Source organism: Pelmatolapia mariae, linkage group LG8 (genome assembly GCF_036321145.2).
Source record: "Pelmatolapia mariae isolate MD_Pm_ZW linkage group LG8, Pm_UMD_F_2, whole genome shotgun sequence".
Taxonomy (NCBI): Eukaryota; Metazoa; Chordata; class Actinopteri; order Cichliformes; family Cichlidae; genus Pelmatolapia; species Pelmatolapia mariae.
Window position 1 is genome coordinate 18,767,599 of NC_086234.1, and position 23,278 is coordinate 18,790,876.

Here is a 23,278-nt window from a genome sequence, read left to right on the forward strand (position 1 = left end):
CTGGCCAGTTAAAGTGATCGAAAGGAAGGAGCTCTGTGGTCCTTGTGGAGAAATGGCATCACGAGTCTTGGGGCAGTAGCACTGGGGGAGGGGGCCTGCGTGTAGTGCTGACTTGACTAGGCAATGCAGAGTGAGCAGGGTAAGAGGAATAGATGGGAGAAGAGGAGGAGGAGGCATGGGGACTGCACAAGCTCTCTCTGAGTCACACATGCAGACATTCTTCATCTCTAACTCGGGGTCCGAGCTCTCATGACCCCTTCCTCTTTCTTAATCTCAGTGAAATGGGGATTCTCCTACTGTTATGTGGTACACTGCTGCATATCACACCTGACTGTAAACCACCTTCCACTGAATGGCCCTAGCCCGGGTGCAAGGTGTAGAAAATAATAAATAAAGATATCTATTCCTTTCACCCATCATTTCGTCCTCATTCTTCAGAAGGGTGAATTAAATGTAGATATCAAAGGGAAAGCCTGCAGCGGAGCATACCAAAGCGAAGCACAATAGGGGTGACCTTCAAAATAAAAGGTGAAAAGAAAGAACAAAAACGCTGTTTTTGCTCAGACTACGTCATTAAAACATCGCCTTAAACCCGTACATTTTCTTTCGTAAACAGTCCGTGTCGAACAGTGAATCATTAGCCTTTTTTTTTTACTGCGCCCCCCTCTCACCCTGTCAGTGATAGGTTTTGTCCGTACGGCCAGTCAGGTGATATTTTCCGCTTCGCCATTTTGTACTGCTGCGCCGGGTATTTATCGCAGGAGTCGTGACTGTTTCGTTTACACTGTTAGGTTAGGCGACAAGAAGGTTCCTTCTTAGTATAGTCGCTTCAGCATTTCAATTCCGTGGCCTTCGACAGGTTTCGTGAAGTGCGCTTTTTGACACACCAGATATAATTAATTTTGTATATTTAGTTAATTTTTTTTTTTTACCGTAAAACGTGAGAAAGAATGTCGGCTAACGAGGGCCCCGAGTACTCCCCGTTCTTCTCAGCGATGGGTGCCTCTGCGGCGATGGTGTTCAGCGGTAATTATAAAAGGATTATATTTCATATGTCACTTATTATTTAACCAGTGGTGCCGTTTTCTTTTGCAGCTTAATCCTTTTTGTGTGTGTGCATGTGTCCCAAAGCGGCGATCTCAGCCATGGTACTTCTTTCCGAGCTCGCTGTGTGAGGGCCGTCCGCTATCCTGGCTATCGTGGCAAAGCTAATCTCGAAGTCATTTATTTAGACTTCGCTGGTGCAGCCAGTCATTTTTGGCGTTTTCCCAACTTGCTAATTTTTAGTTTGTATTTATTTGTGAATACAATTGTCACAGCTAGCCTTCCCGCTTCAGCATGAGACTGCGAGGACTAGTCAAAGCTAGTTGGCTAGCTGATGACGACTACAAAAGTTAGCTCTGGCGTTAGCCTGTTTTGTCGAAAGCAAAAGGGACGAGAGGGGAAGGGATGCAAACATATACGATCGTGCCAATACTCTATTCAAATAAAGTAATATTATGAGACTGAGTTGTAATATCGTTCACTCCCAACACAGCCTTTTGTTAGGGTGCTTCTTTTAGGCATGTTAGGTTGATTGCCACTTTCCTCTAAAATGCCATCCTGCTGCATTAAGGCTACAAGGGTGTTGGATAATAGGTTGTAGGATTTGTATAAGAAAGGATGTAATTTTAGAAAGTGAAACTCGTAAAGCTCGAGTTTTTTCGCTCTACATAAACAGTTTGAGTCTTGTTTGTGGCGTGTTATCGAAATTACTCATTGGTTGAAAACCTCTTTCTTACAACTGAGCACTGGAAACCAGGATCAGCTGGTTAACTTCCTTATTGCTGTAAGGAATGACACAAGATCACATGATTATCACATGATGAGCCTTCTGACTTGGAAATGCCATCTGGGTATTTATCTTCTTACACGTTAACTTCAGAATGTTAAAGTTAAGAAGTCAGCAGGGAATTGTTTTAAATATCAAGTCATTGTTAACTCAGTTTCAACATGACTGGTTTCAGGGCTTTAAGATGGAAAGTGGGAAGTAATATAAAAAGTGAACTTTGATACCTGCTTGTTTTTATTACAAGTCACATTTGTTTTATGGACTATTTCCTAATTTAATACTTCTCTTCCTTTAATTTGGTGTAACGGCAGTAATGTTTTTCCACGCTTCAAAAATAATTTCACATTGACAAAGTTAACTGTTGCAGCATGATTGTAAAACCACCAAGCCACTAATTGACCAATTTACAGAGTTGTAACTCGAGGCCTGAGGAAGCTCTGTCATATTTATCTTGTTGATACCTTTTTTCCAAGACATCACAAGACTGTTGAAGATCTGTGAAAAATTGGCATTTTCAGACCTCATCTTGAGATTTCACGAGCTGCGTGCAAGTAATAATGCTCAGCAGTTAATCATGTGTTATATGTAATTGTCCCATGTTAGAAATAATTATTATTATTTTTAAGGCTGTGATGGCCTAAGAGGTTCTAGTTCGTGATGGTGAAAGAGTAACAAGTGGGACACTGCAGAGAAGAAAGGGGGCTCGTGCATACACGAAAATGGGGACTTTTTATGAATCAGGCTTCAGCTTTGAGTAGTCTAATTGTTCTGTGGTTTCATTAACAGGAATTGTTGCCTGTGCTTCTGTGACATCAATCACTGCAGTGTACATGAGCTCTAAAATAGTGTCTGCGATTTAAGTTTATTCTCAGCATGTCGCACTTTAGGGGGTTGGCTAAAGATTCTTACAATAGAATATTTTAAAATGTTTGAACACATCTGCTGAAATAAGTGGATGCCTTGGTTTTTAATAACGGCACTTGGCGTCTTGCTGTCACATGCTGTAAGTTGCAGCAGTGGTGTCAGGTGATCTTTAGCTAAGAACAGGTGATACTCTCAGGGTGTTATAATCTGTGGGACAAGTAGCACTTCTCCTGTGGCAGCATTCTTTCTGTTTCTCCTCCTTCATAAATCACCGCAGAACCAATAAAAATAAAATGTAGATTTATATCCTGATTGACAAACCTACTGATTGTGGGGTTCATGCATGTTCATTGCTTGAAAAACTGCTTCTTTTGCGCTGCAGTAAATTTTTGATTTCCTGCAAAGCTTATTTTTATTTTTTCTGCTTAATCATTTTTAGAAAGTGATTTTTAGTTACTTGACCTTTAATTAACATTTGCGTTGTTTCTCTGTCTTCCGTGTTGAGAGATGATTGGTGATGGCACATATAGGCTCTAGACATCCCCCCTCAAGCTTCTGATGCAGTATATCGGTCAGGGCAAGTCTTAGTTTTCACAATCAGCATCTTTTCCTTTCCACATTGCAGCTAGAAGTCCTGTTTTCTAAGACTGGTTAACGGTTTTCGAATGAAGAAATTGCACAGTTTCCTCATGTTGAATTTCTTTTCTTTCCTCAAAACCAGTGCTTCCCCATTTATCTGCATTCATGGCAGACGGATGGGCTGTCTGCTGCGTAGGCATTTCGCATGCAAGATCATCTCTAGCTGCAGGCACCTCCTGCTCTGACATCACAAGACGTCATAAGGGCATCCCATACATAAAATATTCTGTGGGTGGAAAGGAGGAAAAGCTCTTTACCTACGCTGCAGGGATTAGGATTAAAATCCAGAGGCTTTGCTTCCACACCACTGTAGAAACCATTCTGCCACACATCAAACTTTTAATCATCAGGACAGAATAAGAATGTTTATCAGCCCTCACCTGTCACACTTGAGTGAGGCCAAACGTACCAAGAAAGAATAGTCGAGGGATTATATTACTGACTGTAATGTATTACACTCACTGATAATGGACGGCTGAATTTTTTTAAACTTTTAAATAGACGAAGCCTGAAGTGTGTTAGCATATTGCCCTGTAGTCATTTGGTTTATCAATATAATAGTTTTCTTTTGGGGAAAATGCCTTAAACATCGCTGCTGTCTCAATCAGTTTTTATATTGAAGCACTGCGGTCAGTGTCACGTCTGATTTAAAGCATTTACACCACCGGCTGAAAGTTTGGCACCTCCAAAGTCAAAATGAAAAGTAAAACGATCTTTTTCTCACTTCTTTAGGTTCTTGCAATTCTCACAAAAAACAATGCCCAGTCATACAAAGACACATCTGAGTAGATGAGCAGGAGTGATTTAACCTCTAGTGATATCATAGGTCTGATGTTAAATCAATATAAGTAGTGAGGGGGTTGGGGGTGTGGCTGGCTGCCATGTGCACATTTGTGGATTGGCCTGAATCTCCTTCCTGTCTGTCTCTAGATCTGTTTGCCAGATATCCTTGCAGCTAGTTTTATTTAAGCTAACCAGAAAGCCATCTCTCCAGGCTCTACACAGTGCAGGACACCTCGGGCTGTGTTTACCAGGCTGTCTCCAAGGATGATCTCACAAGAGACTTTTCAGATTTAATCATCATCTGCGTGTTGGCTACAGAGAGCCAAGAAAATGACATTGTCAGGGCTTTGGTTTTTACACCACTGATATGACAAGGTCAGCTTAAGATCATAGCGGCCTGATAAGAGAGAGGTTACAGATTTACACTTTTTTCCCGTATTCCCAAATATTTTGTTACATGGGATTTGCCAGCTTGGTAACAAAATTTGAGTGCAAAGGCTGCATTGAGCAATATTGTTGAATTTGTGGAAACTGAATTTCCCACTAAAAATGTGAATGTGTTTATAGCCAAAATGGTGGCTCATACAGAATGTAAGCAGTGTGTGGTCAGAGCTTTGATTCGATCGTGTGTTTGCTTTGTAGTGAATGAACAGGTTTGCATTAATGTGCACACACCTTTGACAGAGGAAACCTTGTCAAACCAGCCTGTCTCTGATTCTCGACCCACCTCTTTCAGCCTTTTGTTTGTATATTGAGAAATGAGCCACATTGACCTTTTTTTGTCAGGCAGAATTATGACTTGTTGTTAATGGATGGCTTTTCTTCTATATTTGTTTATACTATGCTTTTCTAATTTCGAAACGGGCAACTATTGATTTTCTCTTTTACTCTGCTCCTGCCGTCAGACTTGATTGTGTGACGCAGACGGTGCCGTTGTAAGTCACAGATCAGCAGAGCTAAATTCGCTGGTGAAGCTTTTTGTTCTCTACGTCCCCCATTACTTTACAGCCTGACAGGCTAGAGATGGTACACAGCAGATGTTGCAGGGTTGTGAATAAATATGTATTCACACTGCAGTTTTGTGTGTGTACTGAAGCCCAAAGTTCTTCAGTGTGATATGTACAGCTCTGCAGCCTAATTCTGAAATAACATTGGTTGAATGAGAATACATATTTAATTGCCTAAATCTGTATTTGTAGAAAATGTTTTAATTGGTTTCAATTTGAAGGGGAAAATTTCCCAAGTAGAGCCATGTTGGATTTTTAAAGGGAACTGAAACTAACAGCTGTGTCGTTGCTCCATCTCCTGTTTCGCTTCTGCTTCATTATTCAGCTCTGCCTTCTGGGTTCAGTCATCTGTCTGCCAGCCCATTGTGACCTGTGCATTGTAGTTTGTGTGCTCTAGTTTGCTGTGTTTTTATTTATCTAACTCGTTATCTTTTCTGTTATTCCTTGCAGCCTTGGGAGCAGCCTATGGCACAGCCAAGAGCGGTACAGGTATTGCTGCCATGTCTGTGATGAGGCCAGAGCTCATCATGAAGTCAATCATCCCCGTGGTCATGGCGGGTATCATAGCCATTTACGGCCTGGTAGTAGCAGTGCTGATTGCCAACAACACCGCAGAGAAGCAGTCTCTTTACAAGTGAGTTGGCCTGACAAGTTATTTTCTATAGATGCACAATTTGCAATTTTTCTTTTTCTTTCTGAAAGACTGGCCGTCCAGTTCTGCTTTTAGACAATTTGGATTTCATTGTCTATACTCTAATTTGGGTTATTCAATCATTAAAGGACGTTCTCTCAATCTCGCTCAAAATAATGAGTTCTGGGTTGGTGAACAGGGCAAAGAAAATCCCTGCTGAAAATCAAGAGTGTCAAGTCCCTCATTATCTAAGGCCAAGTCACACAAGTATAAAGACTATCTATCTATACATCTATACCTCTATACCTCAACCAGCTAGTAAGCAATTGCTGGCAGGCACTAGGTGAAAAAGGCCATTTGCACCAAAAACCTTCTGATTGCTTTGGTTGCTGCATTTTCCAATAATTTCATGAACAACTCAGACTTCTCTGCAAACAGTTGCCAACCAGGAGCCAAGTGGTGGTAAAACTTGAACAAGTGCAGACGTTTTTGGTTTCTTTCACACTTTTCAGCCTTACTACCACTTGGAAAGTAGTTGGTTTGGAGAGAAGTCAGCCACTTCACTGAGTAACGCACATGATTTGTTTTTGTTTTTTTTGTTACTATGGAATGGAAAGGTGTAATGATCTGGAGATGAACACCACATTATCTATTTTTTTCCTTCTGATATCGCATTACTTTTTTTTTTAAATTTCAGAATGACTTTTACTCAGTAACATCAGACATTTAGCTGCTCTGAGTGTTTGCCTGGGCTATCGAGTCCCTTGCTATAAGGAAAGTCTGTTAATTGAAAAATGGGGAATGAGTCATACTGTTGAACTGAGATTCAACAGTATGACTCAGTAACTGCGGGGAAGAATCAAATGAACATGTTGGTGATTGAATAAAATGTTGCATTGGTTACAGCTTGTAAAAGAAATATCAGCTTTTCGGGTCACTAGACTTGTATTGAAGGACGGGCTGTGATTAGTCGCATTAATCTTAAAGATGCTCTGACTCGTGTCAGCTTCAAAGGTTAAAGCAACATCTTTGTGCTGACCACTGTCTGTCTCTCTCTCTCTCTCTCTGTGCAGGAGTTTCCTCCAACTCGGAGCTGGGCTGAGTGTGGGCCTCAGCGGGCTGGCAGCAGGTTTTGCGATCGGCATTGTCGGCGACGCGGGCGTGAGGGGCACAGCTCAGCAGCCAAGGCTTTTCGTGGGCATGATCCTCATTTTGATTTTTGCTGAGGTCTTGGGTCTCTATGGGCTCATTGTTGCTCTCATCCTCTCCACAAAAGGTTAAAAAGAGAGAGGGATGGGTTTGGGCGGGGGATTTTGGCACGCAAGATGAAAGAAGTGATGCAGGAGGGGTAAAAATAAATTAAAATGGCTCCATAAATATGGTCTTATCTCAACAATGTGTACAGTCGTCCCAATTTGATAGTCAACTTGTAAATGCGCAATGTAGTGATTTGTCTGTCTCGTGTGTGGGTGTGTGCGTGTGTTTAAAAACAATTGTATGATGAAGATTCCTTTTCTCCCTCCACTTATTTCAGGCTTTGAGGCCAGCCTGGGCAGCTTGGCCTCTGGTCTTAGAGAGCTGACCAAAGGGCCGTACAGCTTCTTTTCTTTTTTTTCCCTCTCCTCCCATATCAGCCTGGGAGTTGACACAGTTTCTGCATTAATCTTGAGGATCTATTTGTAAAGAGAAATGTGTATGGACTAAAAATCTTTTTTTTTTTTTTTTTTTCCACTGATTTTATTTATAAGAAATTGTTCTTTGAACTGTTTAATGCAGCAAAAGTCTCTTAATTCCCCAGGACATATACATATATAAATATATAGACATATAAATATCTATATAGATAGATTTAATGCACTGTGGGTTAATCGTGATAAGTGGTTGGAATTCCTCTGGATGTAATTCTTGGTTTAATAATTAAGATTGCCTTTAGTATGTTGCTGGTGGAGTGGGAGTTTTATGTGTAGCTGTATTCTAATCATTACGCGAACATTCTCAAACTTCAGTGTTTTTCCTGTAGTACTGCTGTTTGCATTAAAGGTGTGTGTGCCCTGTGTTGGGGTCTCACAAGTGTAATTTCCACATTTCATCTCCTCTCCATCTTATTCACCTGCCCCCTTCTCCTCCCCTCATCCGTGGATGTACTTCATCTCTTCCACATTCCAGCCGTAAGAATCCTGCATGGGTTTTAGTGTTTTGTTGCTGTTGGAATATGAACCTGAAGCGCAGGCTGGTTTCAGAAGATTATGATCCAGATCAAGAATCAAGATTTATGATGCAAATAATATATCATTGCAAAAAATGAGGGTTTAATGGTGTTTGGGAGATGTGTTGTAGGACGTAACGGGGAGATTAGTATGCAAGATTCGACCTAGTTTCCTACATGGACTTGACCAATTTGATCTGGAGTCTGTTTTCTGAAAATGGCACTGCTGCTGACGCATTTTACCGAAGCACCAATCGACAAACCTGTATTATCACTGGTATTGAATTTATCCTGATGTGTCGACGTGAATGTTTTCACAATTGAATTAAAGAAGATTCCAACTTAGATTTGACTTGCGTCCAAACACACAGACTGTAGCGTTTTCAGTACTCCATATTTTACTGTCGTTTAAAGCCTCTCTTGGGCAGCACAGCTTACCATCGTATTACAGAACAACATACAAAGAAAGGTCAGCTGAGTTGTTAACAGTAGTTATCTCTTTATGTTTTGTTCCGCGCTCAGAGCCGACAATCTTCAAACCACAACAAGTGCAGCTTCAGCAGACGGATATGCACAAAGTCTGCTGTGCAGCAGAGATAACGGATACTACTAGCATGATCAGTAAATGGTTACATAAGGCTGGAACTAAAAAAGACAGGAAGTCAACACTTCTCATGTAGTTTTCACAGCACAAATATGCAAAATCTGTCTCAGTCAGTTTGTAGGCTGTTGAGCAAAGTCTGAGAAATACTGCTAATGGCACTGAAGGTGGCACTGTCAGGAAATGACTGTGCGAAGTCTCTGCCCTCCTCTATACTGGCGCTGAGAAGAGGATCCAATGGCACAGAACCTGAAATGAGTGAAAAGAGATGACTGATCCTACATGAACCACATGAGGTTAATTCTTAATACACATCCCAGCATCCTGTTAGCAGTGCAACTCAAATTAGTCATTGATGAAATGTGCTATAGTTTTGTGTGCTGGCTAAAGCTGTACAGCACTTTAATATAAAGCTGGTGACTCAATGCCACTGGTAAGCTGATCTAGCTGCATTATTGATTTTCACACAAAGTGGTTACGCAGTCAGGAGAAATTATTAAATTATCTATTCATCTGAGTGACACCTACTGATCAGTTATTCATTTGAACAAAGTGTCTGCATAGACTTTGAGCAGCATGGAAGTGATGGAAAACCCCCAGAATCATGAACGGTGGGTCAGGAGTGACACTTCCTGCTAGTGTACCGAGACACCTTGTGGCTGCATGCTAGCATTACAAGTAATTCACTGCTGTGACTCTCACCTAGAAACATAGACCCAGTCATTTTGGCCAACTCTTCACCACCGCCCTTTGAGAATACATTACTGCACTCCTTAAAAAAAGAAAAAGAAAAAAGTAATGATTAAAATAAAATCAGGTTATACTAAATGGAGAACCAAAAAAATGGAGATAAGACTAGAAGAGTGCTAAATAAACATATATAGTTTGGTGAGTAAATAACTGAGGACATATTAAAAGGTCTGATAAGTTGTATATTTCAGTAGAACAAATAAACAGCAGCATAAAGGCTCACTCACAGAGCAGTGTGGACAAACAAATCCACTCATGTTCTCTACGATGCCCAGGATCCGTACACCTGTCTTCTTGCAGAAGGTGATCTCTCTTCTCACATCACCTGTAGATACTGCCTGTAAGAAAATACATGACCAACTTACTTTGAGTGTCATTCATAAAAGAGTGTTTTTATTAGCATGCATTAGGTGGTCCAGCAGTTCTGTCTGTAATAATGACCCCAATAAAAGGAATATATGACTACATATTTTGGTCTTTGCAGAAAATACTACACAACAGAGGTGCAGTGATGGTCAGTGTTCTTATTTACCTTACTATACAACACATATGTTTTTTATTGCCTCAGTCTGATATGTACCTGAGGGGTGGTGACCAAAATGGCTCCATCCACTCTGTGCTTCTTAAGGTTTTCCAGTACGGCCAAATGCTCATCTGATGTCCCGGGCGGTGTGTCCACCAGCAGCACATCCAGCTCTCCCCAAGCTACATCTGACACAAACTGACCAATCAAAGCTGTGGGTAAAGCACATGCAGACATGGATAGTATGAAGGGTAGAAGAAACTTGAGCTCAACAGCAAAGTCTTCAAACACTGGGCTGGCGATGCGAACAGTCACATTGCACAATTACTTAAACTTAGTACTGTAAATGCACACAGGGTTGGAGCTTCTTGGGAAGCACAGCGTGCTTGTTTGTGGTGCCCTTCAAGACCTCAAAGGATGTCTTGAAGGGCACCTTCGCAGGTCTTGTACAGTTCAAGCCTTTCAGATTAGCAGTCTAGCAGATACCTGTTTTCTTGGGACCCCTCCACACCACAGCTTCATCTGGGTCCTCCAATAGAAAGCCAATAGACATAAGGGCCAAGCTCTTCTGGGCGTCAGTGTATACCGGCACCCAACCCGAGTCACACTGGTGCACATCGGGCCGGCCCATACTCAGCATACGAGGAATGCTTGGTCCACAGAGGTCAACATCGAGGATGCCAACCTGATTAAACCAGAAGTTCCTGAATGAGTTGCTTCGCATTTGTATGAACATAGTCGGGCATAGCAAAACAAAACAAAACAGTAACAATGATGGGTGATTTCTCCATTTTAAAAAAAATAATGAATCCAATTAAGCATTATGATGTGTTGTAATATAACAGCATGGTGGCATATCTTGACATGAACTAAGCTCACCTTCTTCCCAGCATGCTTCAGGGCCAGGGCCAGCTCTGTGGTGATGGTGCTCTTTCCCACTCCTCCTTTCCCTGACAGAACCAACACAACGTGTCGGACCTGGGCCAAGTTTCCATCTGATTTAAAAAGCAGAAAAAACTAATAAATTAAGCCTTTATTAGTTTAAATTTAAACAAGCTGTGAGACGCTCTACCTAATCTGGAAACAGGTTTTAGATAGTGCGGAGGGTACGAGCCCAGTTCACAAGTTCAGCATCAAGTTACTGTCATTACAGTGCACAGTAACTATATAATTATACATGCTTATAACAAACATTCACTTTTCTAAGGCGATGAAGGCCTTTTATTGAGTATTGAACGACACGATGGTTAAACCTTAGCAAACGACAGTCAAACATAATCTGAAACGGTCAGTTAGCTTCTGGTAATTAATTGGCTAAATTAACCGTCAACTACCGTCTCCTAGCATGACGATACACAAAATACATGAGAATTAAAAACTGCAGGTATCTGCGAATACTTCGTGAAAATTTTGTTCGCCGGTAACTTCGACTTACCATTAATTTCTTCCATATTTTGGATCTCAAACATGCACACAGAACAGGAGGCATCAACTTCCGATATAGTCACGCAGCACCTATCCAATCATACAATACATCCTACATCCAAGTCCCGCCTTCCTTTAAATACAACCAATAGGTTTCTGAAGGGTAGTGCGCTGCATTCAAGAGCGAAGCAAACGTTCAAAAACACAGAGTAAACTCGCCCTTGACTGCATGATAATGGTGATCATTATGAGTATTTTAATCTGGGTCGAAATGTAAAGTCCTACCACGCCAAATTTGTATCTTTGTTTGAGACTGTTATCTGATCAGAAAGCAACAGTTTTAATTAAATGCAGTGTTTAAAATACTTTACTTCTGTGTAAACGCATCATAGATATTTAGGCGATATTTGGTGGGGTTGTGGCAAAGCAGCGAAAGACCAATGTTGTTTACTCTGTCCACTGTCTATTTTACGTTTTTTCAATGACTTTTGAAAAGTAATAATATTTTCTATCCACTATTCAAGTTAATGAACTGAACTTTCGAAAGCCAGAGTGGAGAGCCCAGTTTTCAGTGGGAAAAGCACAAAAATCTTCAACCTGCCCGCATGCGCATAATTTTCACTCTACAGCCATTTTATTTTATTTATTTATTTATTTATTTATTTATTTATTTTTTACCAACAAATAGTAGTTAAAGCTTCTTTTAAACAGAATATATCCAATGTAGTTAAATTTTATTTCCATCTAGAGCTTTTTGGAGAAAAGCAGAAAAAAAACCCTGCTTTTATTAACCTTGCTGTTGCGTAAAGACTGGGAACACACAAAAAACTTGTTGGGACGCTCACGGACTTAAAAGCGGATGAATATGGTTTATAGTTTTTGAGGTTATAAGACTTTATTACGAGAGGAGTGCCAAGCCCATTTTAGAGAAATTTGGGAGTGACGCACAACACCCATGCCCATGGATTTGATTTTCCTCTTTAGCGTTCTCTCTTTTTCTTAAATGTATCGTACTGAAGATGTGTTTTCACAATTCGTCTTTCCATTTCAAACACAAAACTTCGCCTGAAATAGAAGTGCACGCATTTTCAGCCTTTTTTTCTTTTCTTTTTTTTGTAGACATACAGTGTGGGAAATACAAACACAACAGTACAGACCAAAACACCTCATCACAGTCTGCCTTTTTATTTATGAAATAATTTACAAATAATTTATTATAGAAAGGGACTACTTTTTCCCCTTCTTTCCTTTCAGCGTTTTTAGCCAACTTATTCGCCTCCAGGTTTGTATTATCAGCAACCCACAGATCAGAATCTGTTCAGTAGCAACAATCCCACAGCATGAATATACCCTATATATAATTAATATATAGTTATTATGCTTTATAAATACCGCAACTAGGTGACTACACAAACCAGCATGAACTCCTCCTCCACACAGGTCTTATCCAATAAGCTGTGAAGAGGGCGTGGAGAAGTAATGTTTACTTCTGTCTTGTGAGAAGTGGGACAGATGCACACTGCACCCGTGACACACTCGGATATAGAGACACACCAATGAGCCACTGCAAGACAGTGAGCAGGAAGACTACTGCAAGGTAAGCACAGAATTCCTGCTGGGAATCACACAGTCCTGTTGCACTGCCTGTTATATATGTGTTAAGATAAAGGATCTGATCATATTTAACGGAACGATTCACGGCAAGCGTTATGAAGTAGACAGCAATCCTTCATGAGGAAATGGATCAGATTCAGGTACATGCGTACATTTTCAGTAGTTTTAAACGTGCCTTCATTATTGCTGTGGCAGTCCATTGGCACCATACCTGTCCTTACATAGACTGACAAAGGAGCTGCTCTAACTCGGTGCTCCGGATGATGATGATGATGCATTTAGAGTAATGTAGGGTAAGGCCCAATTAAAATGAGACTAGCTCCAGACTAACTAATCTAAATTAATGGCACTCATCTCCTGCACCTGTTTGCAAAGCGGTAACCAGCTGTTCCCTGCAGGCATTAACCAAGAGAGTTAACAACTCAAGATGTGTAGTTTTTAGCAAATAAAGGCTCTGGTTATGGTTTGGGTTGTTAACTGTATGTTATTACAGGGTATAATAAGTCTGCTACTCATGTTTTTTGTAAACAAGGGCACATTTCAGAGAGGCAAACGCTGCCATTGAGGCATGTGATTGTGCATTTGGTAAACAGTTTGAATAAGATTAGATTCGATGTTTTAAAAAGCACACAGTCTGGTGATGTTCTGGTTATTACATTTGTAATTACAGTGTTTTTAACGAGTAAAGCTAACTAAGAATGAAAACAGTGTTGTTGACAGCTTCATTTGTAATTGACTGCAGTCAGCATGTAGTCTCAATAGTGTGCGCGCATTTTATAGCTGTTTACTGGCTGCCACTCCCTGAGCCTGTTTCTGCCAGAGTTTCCAGCCTGTTTTCCTCCCCACTGTTGCCAAGTTCTTGCTCAAAGGTGGTCATATGCTTGTTGGAATCTTTACGTTACAGCTTGAGACGACTACTGTTGTGATTTGGTGCCATATAAATAAAACTGAATTGAATTATTGCTCTGTTAACAGCTAAAATCACATGATACAAATGATATGGGTTTCTTATTTTAGCTGTAATTGCTGTTACTTATTACAATCAGTGGGTCAGGTGACCCTGGGAGTCCTGTGAAGCATGGGGGTCAGCTTTAAAAAGTCGAAGGCGTGCATGAAAACACATCCTGTTGCTAACTGTGGCATATGGGACAGATGGAAATAGAGAAGCTGGCACACAAAGATCATTCGAGGTGACTAGAAAGGCTTCCTCACAGTAAATCGTGCCGCTTGTCTCTAACTGTAATATCATATATGGAAGTGAAAAATAAGGTCAGCAAAAAAAACCCAAAAAAACAGCTGAACTGACAGAGAGTAGTTTGGATTGACCTACTTTCAGTTGCCCTGCAGGTTTGTTAGAAACTGGTGAAATATGATATCAGTGAGAGGTGGCTCAGACATGTTTTTGGGCCTGGGCCTTATTTTGCAGTTAAATTCAGATAAGTCAGTATGCTGCTTATTCCTAGATGACCCTCACCAGATTTTATGCGGCGGGGCGCACATCATGAGTTTCTTATTAGACATGTAGGTACAGGTTTAAAAAGTACATATCTTACTTATAGTATGTTGACATAAAATTATTTCAAGTGCCTCAATTCTATGCTTTATATTAACTAAAGCGTCAAATAATTATATAGTGAAGTATTAAGTGGACACGGCCTGAAAAATAAAGGCATTAGGCTATGTGTCCTTGGGGAGTGGAATGCTGTAGACTCTCGCTCACGCTTGCCTGGGAAAAAGTAGATAACAGGGGACCATCTTCTAGTGAAAAGTTGCTGAAACACTGTTGTTTATACTAGAATGAGAGAGCTGGTAATGAAACTGTTAGGGGCGCACCACCATTTTGAGATCCGCGACAACGTGTCATGCAGGAAGCATCTCTCTTCTAGAAGTAATGTGTAAGAGAATAAAAGTGTGAAATGATCTACTGAGCAGTGTGTTGTCTTCCATCGGATGCCTATGAGGAATCAAAAGAACTTGGTGAAGTGTTGATATTTAACAAGTACACGTACTGTGCTAAGCAGGAGTTTAGCAGTGACTGCACTTGACATAAATAAGAAATACGTGGCCTCCTGTACTTGTGCCAGCTGGTCATCAGGTGCTGGGTTGGCTTTCCACAGAACTGCAATGCTAAGAAGAGGCAGAAACGGACGGGCTCGGCATTTGGCCTGGAGTCAAACCTGGCAAGAGACAGATGCCATGGCTGTGATCCAGTCATCAGACAGAGAGGAACAGGAGGGTCGGACAGTCGCACAGGTGAGACTTTCCTGTTTGTGTTTACTGGAATATAATTGAAACTGGGCTAAATGGAAAAACGGTTTCACTGGAAATCAAGAACCGTATTCGTGCAAGGTGAAACAGAATAGTTCTATTTAGAGTAAGTACAGCAAGTTTTTCCACTTGGACTGTTCACTTTCTGGAATAGCAGTGCAGTGTGTGAAATGTGGTCATGACATGACAGCACGCCCAGTACTTTTAAAAAAACTTCTAAGTTTACTTGCTTGTATGCATGACCTCACATCACCAGTGATACACAGTGTTTAAAAACAAAGCACACAAGTTCCCGTCTGGCTCTTTAGATTGCAAACTTCCCCCTTTTTTTTGATTCAGCCTTGGCAACCTATGTTGCTCTTTGGTAGCAATTTTTTGTGATCCTGATTCAGCTCTACTGCTGGAGCTCACTGCCCCCCTGGACTAGGGCCACGTCCGTGGACTTACAGGATCCTGTTTGTAATGTTTGCGTCAACCAGATCAGTGACTTGGAGCCTGAGGTGGATTACCGGGCCGGTTTCCAGACTGTCTCTGAGGTGGTGGCATTGCCAAGGACAGTACCAGTGAAACGGGAGTCTTTCTTCCACTGTGACCCAGAGGAAGAGCTCAGTCCGGCTCTTGGCGTCATCAGTGACTGTCTCTATGGGGAGGAGGATAAGGGTGAGCAGAAGCTGATGAAAGACAGCATAAAGATGCATGTAAATAATATTATAATTTAGGCATGTTGTAGAGTCTTTATATGCTTACGGCTGTCTGTCGGGGAATATTAACACTATATTCATTCATATTCCAACTTCTGTGCTTTGTAAAGGTGCGATTTGTGCCAAGCTTTCACTATCAGTGTCATGTTTAAGGTTCAGGATGGTCAGAAATCAACATCTTCATTTATTTCCTTTGCAAACTCATGAACAGAATAAGAAGGCTGAGAGTCACGTACACACCGATAGATCTAACACGCTCATGAAAAGCAGCTGTAACATTTACCCATTAAGATGTTACCATCTGCAAATTATACTGAGCACAGCATACAGGGGTGCCATGAAGTTTAAAGCTCTTTGATCACAGATCCCTCAAAACTACACGATGAACAGCCTTAAAGTGGCGGTAGATGAAAAGCCAAGAAACGTCGGTGTGCTTCGTTCTTGGAAGAACATCTGGCATAACTGCTTGTGCATGACCTGTGTCCAGGTTTTGACTGGGTGTGGGATGACCACTGTAAGTCCTCTGGAGCCTTTCTGAGCTGTGACAACAGGAAGGTGAGCTTTCACTCAGACTACAGCTGCGGCACCGCTGCAATCCGCGGCAACAAGGAGCTCGCAGACGGCCAACACTACTGGGAAATCAAGATGACCTCCCCTGTCTATGGGACAGATATGGTGCATAAGAGAAGCTAAAAGAATACTAAAGTTGTAACAAAGTAACCTGAAAATGAAAATTTTTTAAATTTTTGTTTTGTTTTGCTTTTCTGGTGTAGATGGTGGGAGTTGGAACTTCAGAGGTGAACCTGGAGAAGTTCAACTACAACTTTGGCAGTCTCCTGGGCCATGATGAAGACAGCTGGGGGCTCTCCTACACCGGTGCGTTATCAGATATAATGACTTTGATTGATAAGAAAACAGTAAATAAAACAAAAATGTTTCTCTGTGTGTTCAAAGGTCTGTTCCAGCACAAAGGGGACAAAATAAAATTCTCTTCTCGGTTCGGTCAAGGCTCGATCATCGGAGTGCACCTGGATACGTGGCACGGCACACTCACCTTCTACAAGAACCGGCACTGCATAGGTTTGTGTTTTCCTGCGTTTTAAGGATAAGGATAAGCTTTATTTGTTGGTTACAGTTGCCTGCAGTTGAAATGACAGACCTAGTCGACCATACACACCGATGTACACAGTGGTCATGGTCGCTGCGATTACTCGCGCCTCCAGCTGAGCCGCTGTCTCCATCGGGTGGGAGGTAAGCATGGGAGGAGGCGCTGGATCTGGGGAAGGGAGTGTGGTGAGTGCATATCAGTATTAGTGTGCATGTGTGCGTGTCGGGGTGTGTGTCCTGAGTTCAGCCTGAGAAAGTGTCCTTTCGCCTGTTAGGCCACGATCAACAGTCCGCAGCCTACGCAGGTGGCCTTGAGGAATAGGGCAGAGAGTCAGGTCGTTCTCGTTATCATATCTCTTGGAAGAATGTTGTTGTTCTCCTCGGCGTCAACCTTCAAGCAGCTGGCGCCGTCGGGGGGTGGGGGTATAGCCGCATTAGAGATGTAGGTAACTGGTTTAGGGCGAACGGACTGCATCCATTTTTCAGTTAGTTACGTTTGTCTGCGTATTCTAATAATCCTAATGGGCTCTGCCTCTCCTGCCAACAGGTGTGGCTGCAACAAGGTTACACAACAAGAAGTTGTACCCCATGGTGTGCTCCACAGCAGCCAAGAGCAGCATGAAGGTGATGCGGGCCTGCTATACACCCACCTCCCTGCAGTACCTTTGCTGTGCAAGGCTGCGCCAAATGTTGCCGTGCTGCCCAGACCTGTTTAATGCCCTGGATCTGCCCCCCGGCCTGCGTGTCCTCCTCCACATACAGCTGGGCTGGGTCTTCAGTCTCAGCAGCGGCCCCGAACCCTCAGAGGAGCAGGAGGATTTCGGCAAGACGAGCCTGCCTTCAAGCCCCTGCCCCAACCTGAGCCCGAGCCCGTTATCTAGTGCCTGTGCCTCCCCCAGCCCCTGCACCAGTCCGATTCCCAACACAGACCCTTACCCGACACCTCAAACTCATTCCAGCGCTTGCTGCTGTCCCCCAACTCCTCCCAGCAGCGACTACGAGAGCTGCTGCTCCGAGCCGGAAGATTATCAGTGCAAAAGGTGCCGTTGGACTTGACCACGTGGTCCAGCGGAGGAGATGTTTGACAAAAAAGAAAGAAAGAAAGAAAATTGGCACGCAGCTTTTCTACCGTTGCCACAAATTTCTCCTTTTGTTGATCACAGAGAGAGATATTTTATCCAACATTTGAGTGGATCGTTGCTTATTTGTTTGCTATGTAAGAAGTATTTGTCTTCCACATAATGTTGAAATGAACAAGAACAAAGAGTGTGTGTGTGCGAGTGTGTGTGTGCGCGAGTGAGAGATGAGGCTTGCTGCCATTTAAAGAGGTTAGACTCAGAGAGAGAAGAGGCAAACAAAAGGTAAACTTCTAGAAAGCCGTAGACTCTGGAAGGAACAGAGGTGCTTTTTGATACTGTGAAATCGACTTTTTGTAAACGTGTTTTGTAATCGCCATTTTGCTTAAATGTCAAAGGTAGCTCTGCACTGCACTCTGCAGTTTTTTTGTTTCATTTTCTATTTCCAGTTTTTGCTACTTTTCTTTATGGATTTTCTTACTCAGGTTCATTCTTTAAAATAAAACCAAAAAACAAGAAAATGCCTGCTTCAGCTTATTTATTCTAGAAAGATTCATACATATACATACAATTTATACAGCTTATATATCTCCTATCTATACACAAAAAGCTGTGCTGAAAAACAGTCATCACATTATTCCCTGTACTCCAGATTATATTCTGTTAGTCTATACATTTGATCTGCAGGATTTAAGATGAGAAGAAAAAGTGCTTTTCCTGGAAAGTAAATCTCAAATCCAAGGCATATTTTTAACTTGTAAACATCAACATTAACATATTAGCAGCCAAGCGGAGACAGAGCATTATCAGAAACCAGATTCGTCCTCGCTGATGTCTCCCGGTCTTCTTGCTCTCAGATTAGTCCAGGACCAGCTGGGGGTTGTGGGCTGTGAGGCAGCGATAGACTCGGGCTGATATCTCCGGTCCCACGCGTCTCTCTTTGCCTCCGCTTTTCGCCGAGAGGCCCGCGAGCAGCCCTTTTCTGTCCTCCTCTGACCCCAAGCTGTTGTAAGCCTAAAATGAACAGAACATATTACAGAAGAAGAGTTTTTCTTCACGCAAACCCTATCAGACCACAGCGTCTCCTCACCTGTAGCAGCAGCTGGGGAGATGGATAGGACGCGGTCACAGCAGAAGCCACGGCAGGGCTGACTCTGTTCAGCTGCTGGATCTGCCTGCTCCAGACCTGAATCAGGCCGGAGCCATCCTTCTCTACCCGGACCCCACTGGCCCATGAGCCATCCACGCAAAAGGGCAGTTCTGCTCCCTCTGTCAGGAGTCTGCAAAAGAACAAAGTGGAGGTTTCATTAATTCACAGTCAGCCGCTATACTGTCTATGTCAGGGCACAGAACTGTGGCATACTTGAAAGGGCGTTTGGACAAAGCTTTGGTGACAGCACAAACATGATCAGTGACCTCCTGCCAGCTATCCAGGAAAACCACGGAGATATTTTTGTAGAGCTGTAGATACACGAGAACCTGGAGATGAAAGCGTTTCGAATAGAGAGAGAGAGAGAGAGAGAGAGAAAGCTATTTGTTATCCATCAAGCTTTTTTGAAGATGTATACGAGTTCAAGATTCAAGATTCAAAGTGTTTATTGTCATGTGTACAGACGAAATAGCATCTCTCTGTGCAATGAAATTCTTCCTTTGCTGTCCATACACAAATGCCAAGTTAGATAGGGTTGAAGGAACAACATCAATAAGGATAAAAATAATGAAAGATAAATAAATAAGTACAAAAATAAGTAAGTGAAGACAAGTGAGGTATGCAGATGTCGATGTAAATAGATGTACAAAGGAGCTTAATGTGCAAAATGAACTTAGTGTGCAAAGTGTCCTGATGTGCAAATTGCAGTTGAGGTAGGTCAGCTGGGTGAGTTGTGTGTATATGTGATCAAATCAGGAAGAAAGACTCGCAAATCCTTGAAAGAAAGAAAGAGATTCAAAGTAAACTGACCTCCTCAATGTCCAGATGATCCATCCCCAATTTGATTTGTAGAGGCACACTGTGGGCGTTTGACCTGTTGGCAAACGATAGATCAGGTCATACAGTTTCCACACTTTACTTAGAATCAGAAAGTGGAGAAGTGAAGGAGCCACTGGGTAACAGAAGAAGTTAAGTATTCCCGGTTAAGCTGACCTGTAATCTGACTCAGAGTCTGTCACTAACAGAGTGACCACCTTCTTGCCATCACGGTTGAGAAACTCCAAAATCGGACTCCAGAAAGACCCCACCCCTGTCTCCACCCCTTGGCTGTGGATAATCTGCGGAGTGGCGGAGCGCAGTGTGAGTTCGAGGAGCCACAGCTCCTTCATACAGTCAATGACACCATTACAACAGCTCAAAGGACTGCTTACTCTTTTCACAGAGATCACTACATCCATGAAATCGGCCAGACTCAGGACCAGAAGCACCTGCTCTTCCTCCTCCACCACCGAGACCATGCCACCTTCTCCCTGCTAAAGCCAAAAGAGTAATCCCTCACGGGAAGCAACAAAAATGCAGCAAATTGCTAAATCCAGATTTAAAGAGAGCATTTAAAAGCAGACTGCTCTGTATGTCAGACGTGTGAGCTGCTTACCGGAGGTAAATCTTGGGTCCAGGCGATGCTGCCAACGAGCTGCTTGCTCTCGATGCTGAACTTCCAGTCAAGGGAAACCAGAGTGTCCAGCAGGACGTCCGAGCCATCCTGCTGCAGAAGAGCTGAAGAAAGACACAAAACAACACAGCAATTTGTGAGTTTTTGTGCATTATATAGCCCACTGCCATCCCCGCAGAAGTCATAGTCAAGGAAAATGACATTTTTAAGGTGGTGCCTTTTAGGGTGGAAACAGCAGCCACTACTTAAACAGTACTTAGGTAATGGTTCTTAAAGATTTAGACAGGCCCTTGCAAGGAGCATTGAGTCACTGATGGGGAACGTGGACCAGGATGGAAATGTGAGACTGCAGTTTGACTTTGCTGCACTTTTCCCCCCTTAAATTCAAACTGGACATCTTGTTATTGGTAATGACTGTGGAGTGGGGGCGTGAACGTTTTTGAGCTTATGCAGGGTGTTGAAGAATTAAAGTTGCTGTGGAAAACTGTATCGTAAATTAGAAATACAGAAAATACTCTTTAAGAGTCAGATATGGGATCGGGCACACTAAACATACATGGCACAAATACAGTCAACACAAAAGAGATCACACCCGTGTCATTTTACATCTGCACAGATTTATTTATTTTTTAAATGTATCCCTGTGTCCGTGTGTACCTGGGTGTATGCAGACAGTGATGCATTTGAGGCAGTTTTCTGGCCGGAGACTCTTGAGGGTCTTGGCCGCCTCTCTCCTCCTCTGCTGCTCCTGTCTCCTCTCCTCCTTCTCCCAGGCTCTGGCCGCTCTCTGTTTCTCTCTCGCCTCCTTCCTCTCCTTCACTTTCAGCCTGTCCTCTTCTATTTCCTCCTTACTGCGACGTTTCCTCGCAGGACTCGGTGTATCGGACCCACCTGCTGCTGGAGGAGCCAGAGCAGCAGACCCCCACCTATTTGCTGCTGAACCGTGTGAACCCTGCTCCTGCTTTTCTGTGCTGGCTGTCTGGCTGCTGTCATCGCGGCCCAAACCGGGTTTTGTTTCAGCGTCGCTGTCCTCAGATTCAGAGATTTCCCACGTTTTAGCTCTCCGTAACACAGACATCTCACATGTTCAAGACGCAGTCGGAGTCCTTATTTGTAAAACCCTGAAAAAAACTTGGGAAAATCTGAGTGGTACTGCATTGTTTGTATAAGCCCACGATGGTGTTCGATGAGGGACAAATCACCCAAAACGCGCGATAGTGATGGGATTTCCGACTCTTTTTAGAGAACCAGTTCTTTCGGCTCGACTCACTAAAAAGAGTCGGGTCTTTCGGGTCCCAGCCGACTCTTCAGGTTGTTTTGTTGCTTTAATTAATTTATTATTAACAACAATATAAAATTATGCTCAAAAGGAATTACTAATGTAAAAAAACCCTGTGGTTTTATTTATATATGTGTATATATAAATATATAGGGTGGCCCCTAGAGACAAAGCACATACAATCTCCAAAGCATGTACAAACTCCAAAATACATTTCTAGCGTTAACTGAACTTCCAAAACAGAGCTACCTACCTACTTAAATTAAACAATTGAAAGCATATGTGTATTGTTTGTGTATTTATACACAAGCACTCATATATATTCAAATAATTCAAAAAAATTTCATTTACCTCTTACTACCACACACCAAATCTGGTCATTGGTACTTCCTGGCATGTAAAGCCACTAGGTAACAAAAGGTCAACACTGCGCCTAGCATCCTGGAGCACTTCTATTGTGTTTTGTACTTGAGTTGGCGTTTGTACGTGCGTCAGAGTTTTTACGTGTTTTGGAGTTTTTACATGTTTTGGTGTTTGTACATGCTTCAGGGTTTGTACATGCTTCGGAATTTTTACGTGTTTTGGAATTTTGACGTGTTTTGGTGTTTGTACATGCTTCAGGGTTTGTACATGCTTCGGAATTTTTACGTGTTTTGGAGTTTTGACGTGCTTCGGAGTTTTTACGTGCTTCGGGATTTGTACATGCTTTGTATCTAGCGGCCACCGTAAATATACTTATATACTATTTAGTCACTCCACATATAATAAATAAATCATATAATACAAAAAACGACTATTTACATTTCAACTTTTAAACATTTAACTTTTCAGCTTTTCCTTTTAAACAAATTTAAAGTGAAACAACACAAAACACTGCAAACCACAACACAATTAAATATAAATTAAAATATGAAAACAAAAAGAAGATGCACATTCTCTGTCATATGGGCCTGCATGAATAAACTTTCAGAATCCTTTATCATCCGAAACTGAAAATAGTTGTGGATCATTACTATACCTTTCTAATGTGACGTTGTTGTCCCTGGCTCTCTCTCTCTCTCTCTTTCCCTTCTGCTCTGTTCCTGTGCTACTGCCTGTAATAATGGCCCTCCCCCCTCTTCCCAGCGCAAAGCACAAGGCTTGCGTGCGAAGTGATGCGGAAAAGAAGTGTGTGAGAGAGGGTGAGAGAAGAAGAAAAAAAACCCAAGACTCCCACGTTCACTTCAAAGAGTCGGATCTAAGAGCTGTTTCGTTCGCGACCGACACATCACTAATACTTAGGTTCGTACTTTATTTAAAGAGGAGCCTTTATATACACACACACACACACACACACACACACACACACACACACACGTGTACACAGCTAT

General features: G+C 42.2%; 4 protein-coding genes across 5 annotated transcripts; 2 read left to right on the forward strand and 2 right to left on the reverse strand.

Annotated features, from left to right (window-relative positions):
- The first annotated feature begins 726 nt into the window (after positions 1–726).
- LOC134632648 (V-type proton ATPase 16 kDa proteolipid subunit c-like) lies at positions 727–8,306 on the forward strand. The gene is made up of 3 exons (XM_063481375.1): positions 727–1,026; positions 5,575–5,758; positions 6,829–8,306. The coding sequence occupies exons 1-3, from the start codon at positions 951–953 to the stop codon at positions 7,034–7,036; spliced, it is 468 nt and encodes a 155-aa protein (XP_063337445.1). The 5' UTR covers positions 727–950; the 3' UTR covers positions 7,037–8,306.
- nubp2 (nucleotide binding protein 2 (MinD homolog, E. coli)) lies at positions 7,465–11,348 on the reverse strand. Its single transcript, XM_063481374.1, has 7 exons — positions 11,271–11,348; positions 10,715–10,830; positions 10,322–10,520; positions 9,893–10,047; positions 9,540–9,650; positions 9,265–9,334; positions 7,465–8,811 (listed from the first exon to the last, which is right to left on the reverse strand). Exons 1-7 carry the CDS (start codon positions 11,302–11,304, stop codon positions 8,672–8,674), a joined length of 825 nt encoding a protein of 274 aa, XP_063337444.1. The 5' UTR covers positions 11,305–11,348; the 3' UTR covers positions 7,465–8,671.
- A 1,423-nt stretch (positions 11,349–12,771) lies between these two features.
- Positions 12,772–18,173, forward strand: LOC134632649 (SPRY domain-containing SOCS box protein 3-like). 2 transcript variants are annotated; one of them, XM_063481377.1, is made up of 7 exons: positions 12,772–12,857; positions 14,992–15,127; positions 15,622–15,802; positions 16,331–16,518; positions 16,617–16,719; positions 16,798–16,923; positions 17,498–18,173. In XM_063481377.1, the coding sequence occupies exons 1-7, from the start codon at positions 12,817–12,819 to the stop codon at positions 18,004–18,006; spliced, it is 1,284 nt and encodes a 427-aa protein (XP_063337447.1). In that variant the 5' UTR covers positions 12,772–12,816; the 3' UTR covers positions 18,007–18,173. The 2 variants fall into 2 exon arrangements, with proteins under 2 accessions (XP_063337447.1, XP_063337446.1); XM_063481376.1 differs by having other exon boundaries at positions 12,787–12,857; positions 14,959–15,127.
- A 391-nt stretch (positions 18,174–18,564) lies between these two features.
- On the reverse strand, positions 18,565–22,134 carry LOC134632651 (probable crossover junction endonuclease EME2). The gene is made up of 8 exons (XM_063481378.1): positions 21,287–22,134; positions 20,612–20,733; positions 20,388–20,489; positions 20,170–20,294; positions 19,987–20,050; positions 19,390–19,505; positions 19,117–19,306; positions 18,565–19,040 (listed from the first exon to the last, which is right to left on the reverse strand). The coding sequence occupies exons 1-8, from the start codon at positions 21,705–21,707 to the stop codon at positions 18,885–18,887; spliced, it is 1,296 nt and encodes a 431-aa protein (XP_063337448.1). The 5' UTR covers positions 21,708–22,134; the 3' UTR covers positions 18,565–18,884.
- Positions 22,135–23,278: the final 1,144 nt, after the last annotated feature.

What these genes read in the sequence shown, in the direction of transcription:
- LOC134632648 (XM_063481375.1), top strand. Translation starts at nt 951, where the DNA reads ATGTCGGCTAACGAGGGCCCCGAGTACTCCCCGTTCTTCTCAGCGATG. An exon ending in TGCGGCGATGGTGTTCAGCG is followed by an intron (nt 1,027 to 5,574) that starts GTAATTATAAAA and finishes TATTCCTTGCAG; the next exon opens with CCTTGGGAGCAGCCTATGGC. An exon ending in GAGAAGCAGTCTCTTTACAA is followed by an intron (nt 5,759 to 6,828) that starts GTGAGTTGGCCT and finishes CTCTCTGTGCAG; the next exon opens with GAGTTTCCTCCAACTCGGAG.
- LOC134632651 (XM_063481378.1), bottom strand. Translation starts at nt 21,707, where the DNA reads ATGTCTGTGTTACGGAGAGCTAAAACGTGGGAAATCTCTGAATCTGAG. An exon ending in CACTGTCTGCATACACCCAG is followed by an intron (nt 20,734 to 21,286) that starts GTACACACGGAC and finishes GTCTTTCTTCAG; the next exon opens with CTCTTCTGCAGCAGGATGGC. An exon ending in TTGTCCAAACGCCCTTTCAA is followed by an intron (nt 19,307 to 19,389) that starts GTATGCCACAGT and finishes GTTCTTTTGCAG; the next exon opens with ACTCCTGACAGAGGGAGCAG.
- nubp2 (XM_063481374.1), bottom strand. Translation starts at nt 11,304, where the DNA reads ATGTTTGAGATCCAAAATATGGAAGAAATTAATG. An exon ending in TGAAGCATGCTGGGAAGAAG is followed by an intron (nt 10,521 to 10,714) that starts GTGAGCTTAGTT and finishes TGGTTTAATCAG; the next exon opens with GTTGGCATCCTCGATGTTGA. An exon ending in GAGGGGTCCCAAGAAAACAG is followed by an intron (nt 10,048 to 10,321) that starts GTATCTGCTAGA and finishes CTTTACCCACAG; the next exon opens with CTTTGATTGGTCAGTTTGTG.
- LOC134632649 (XM_063481376.1), top strand. Translation starts at nt 12,817, where the DNA reads ATGAGCCACTGCAAGACAGTGAGCAGGAAGACTACTGCAAG. An exon ending in CTGGGGGCTCTCCTACACCG is followed by an intron (nt 16,720 to 16,797) that starts GTGCGTTATCAG and finishes GTGTGTTCAAAG; the next exon opens with GTCTGTTCCAGCACAAAGGG. An exon ending in CAAGAACCGGCACTGCATAG is followed by an intron (nt 16,924 to 17,497) that starts GTTTGTGTTTTC and finishes TCCTGCCAACAG; the next exon opens with GTGTGGCTGCAACAAGGTTA.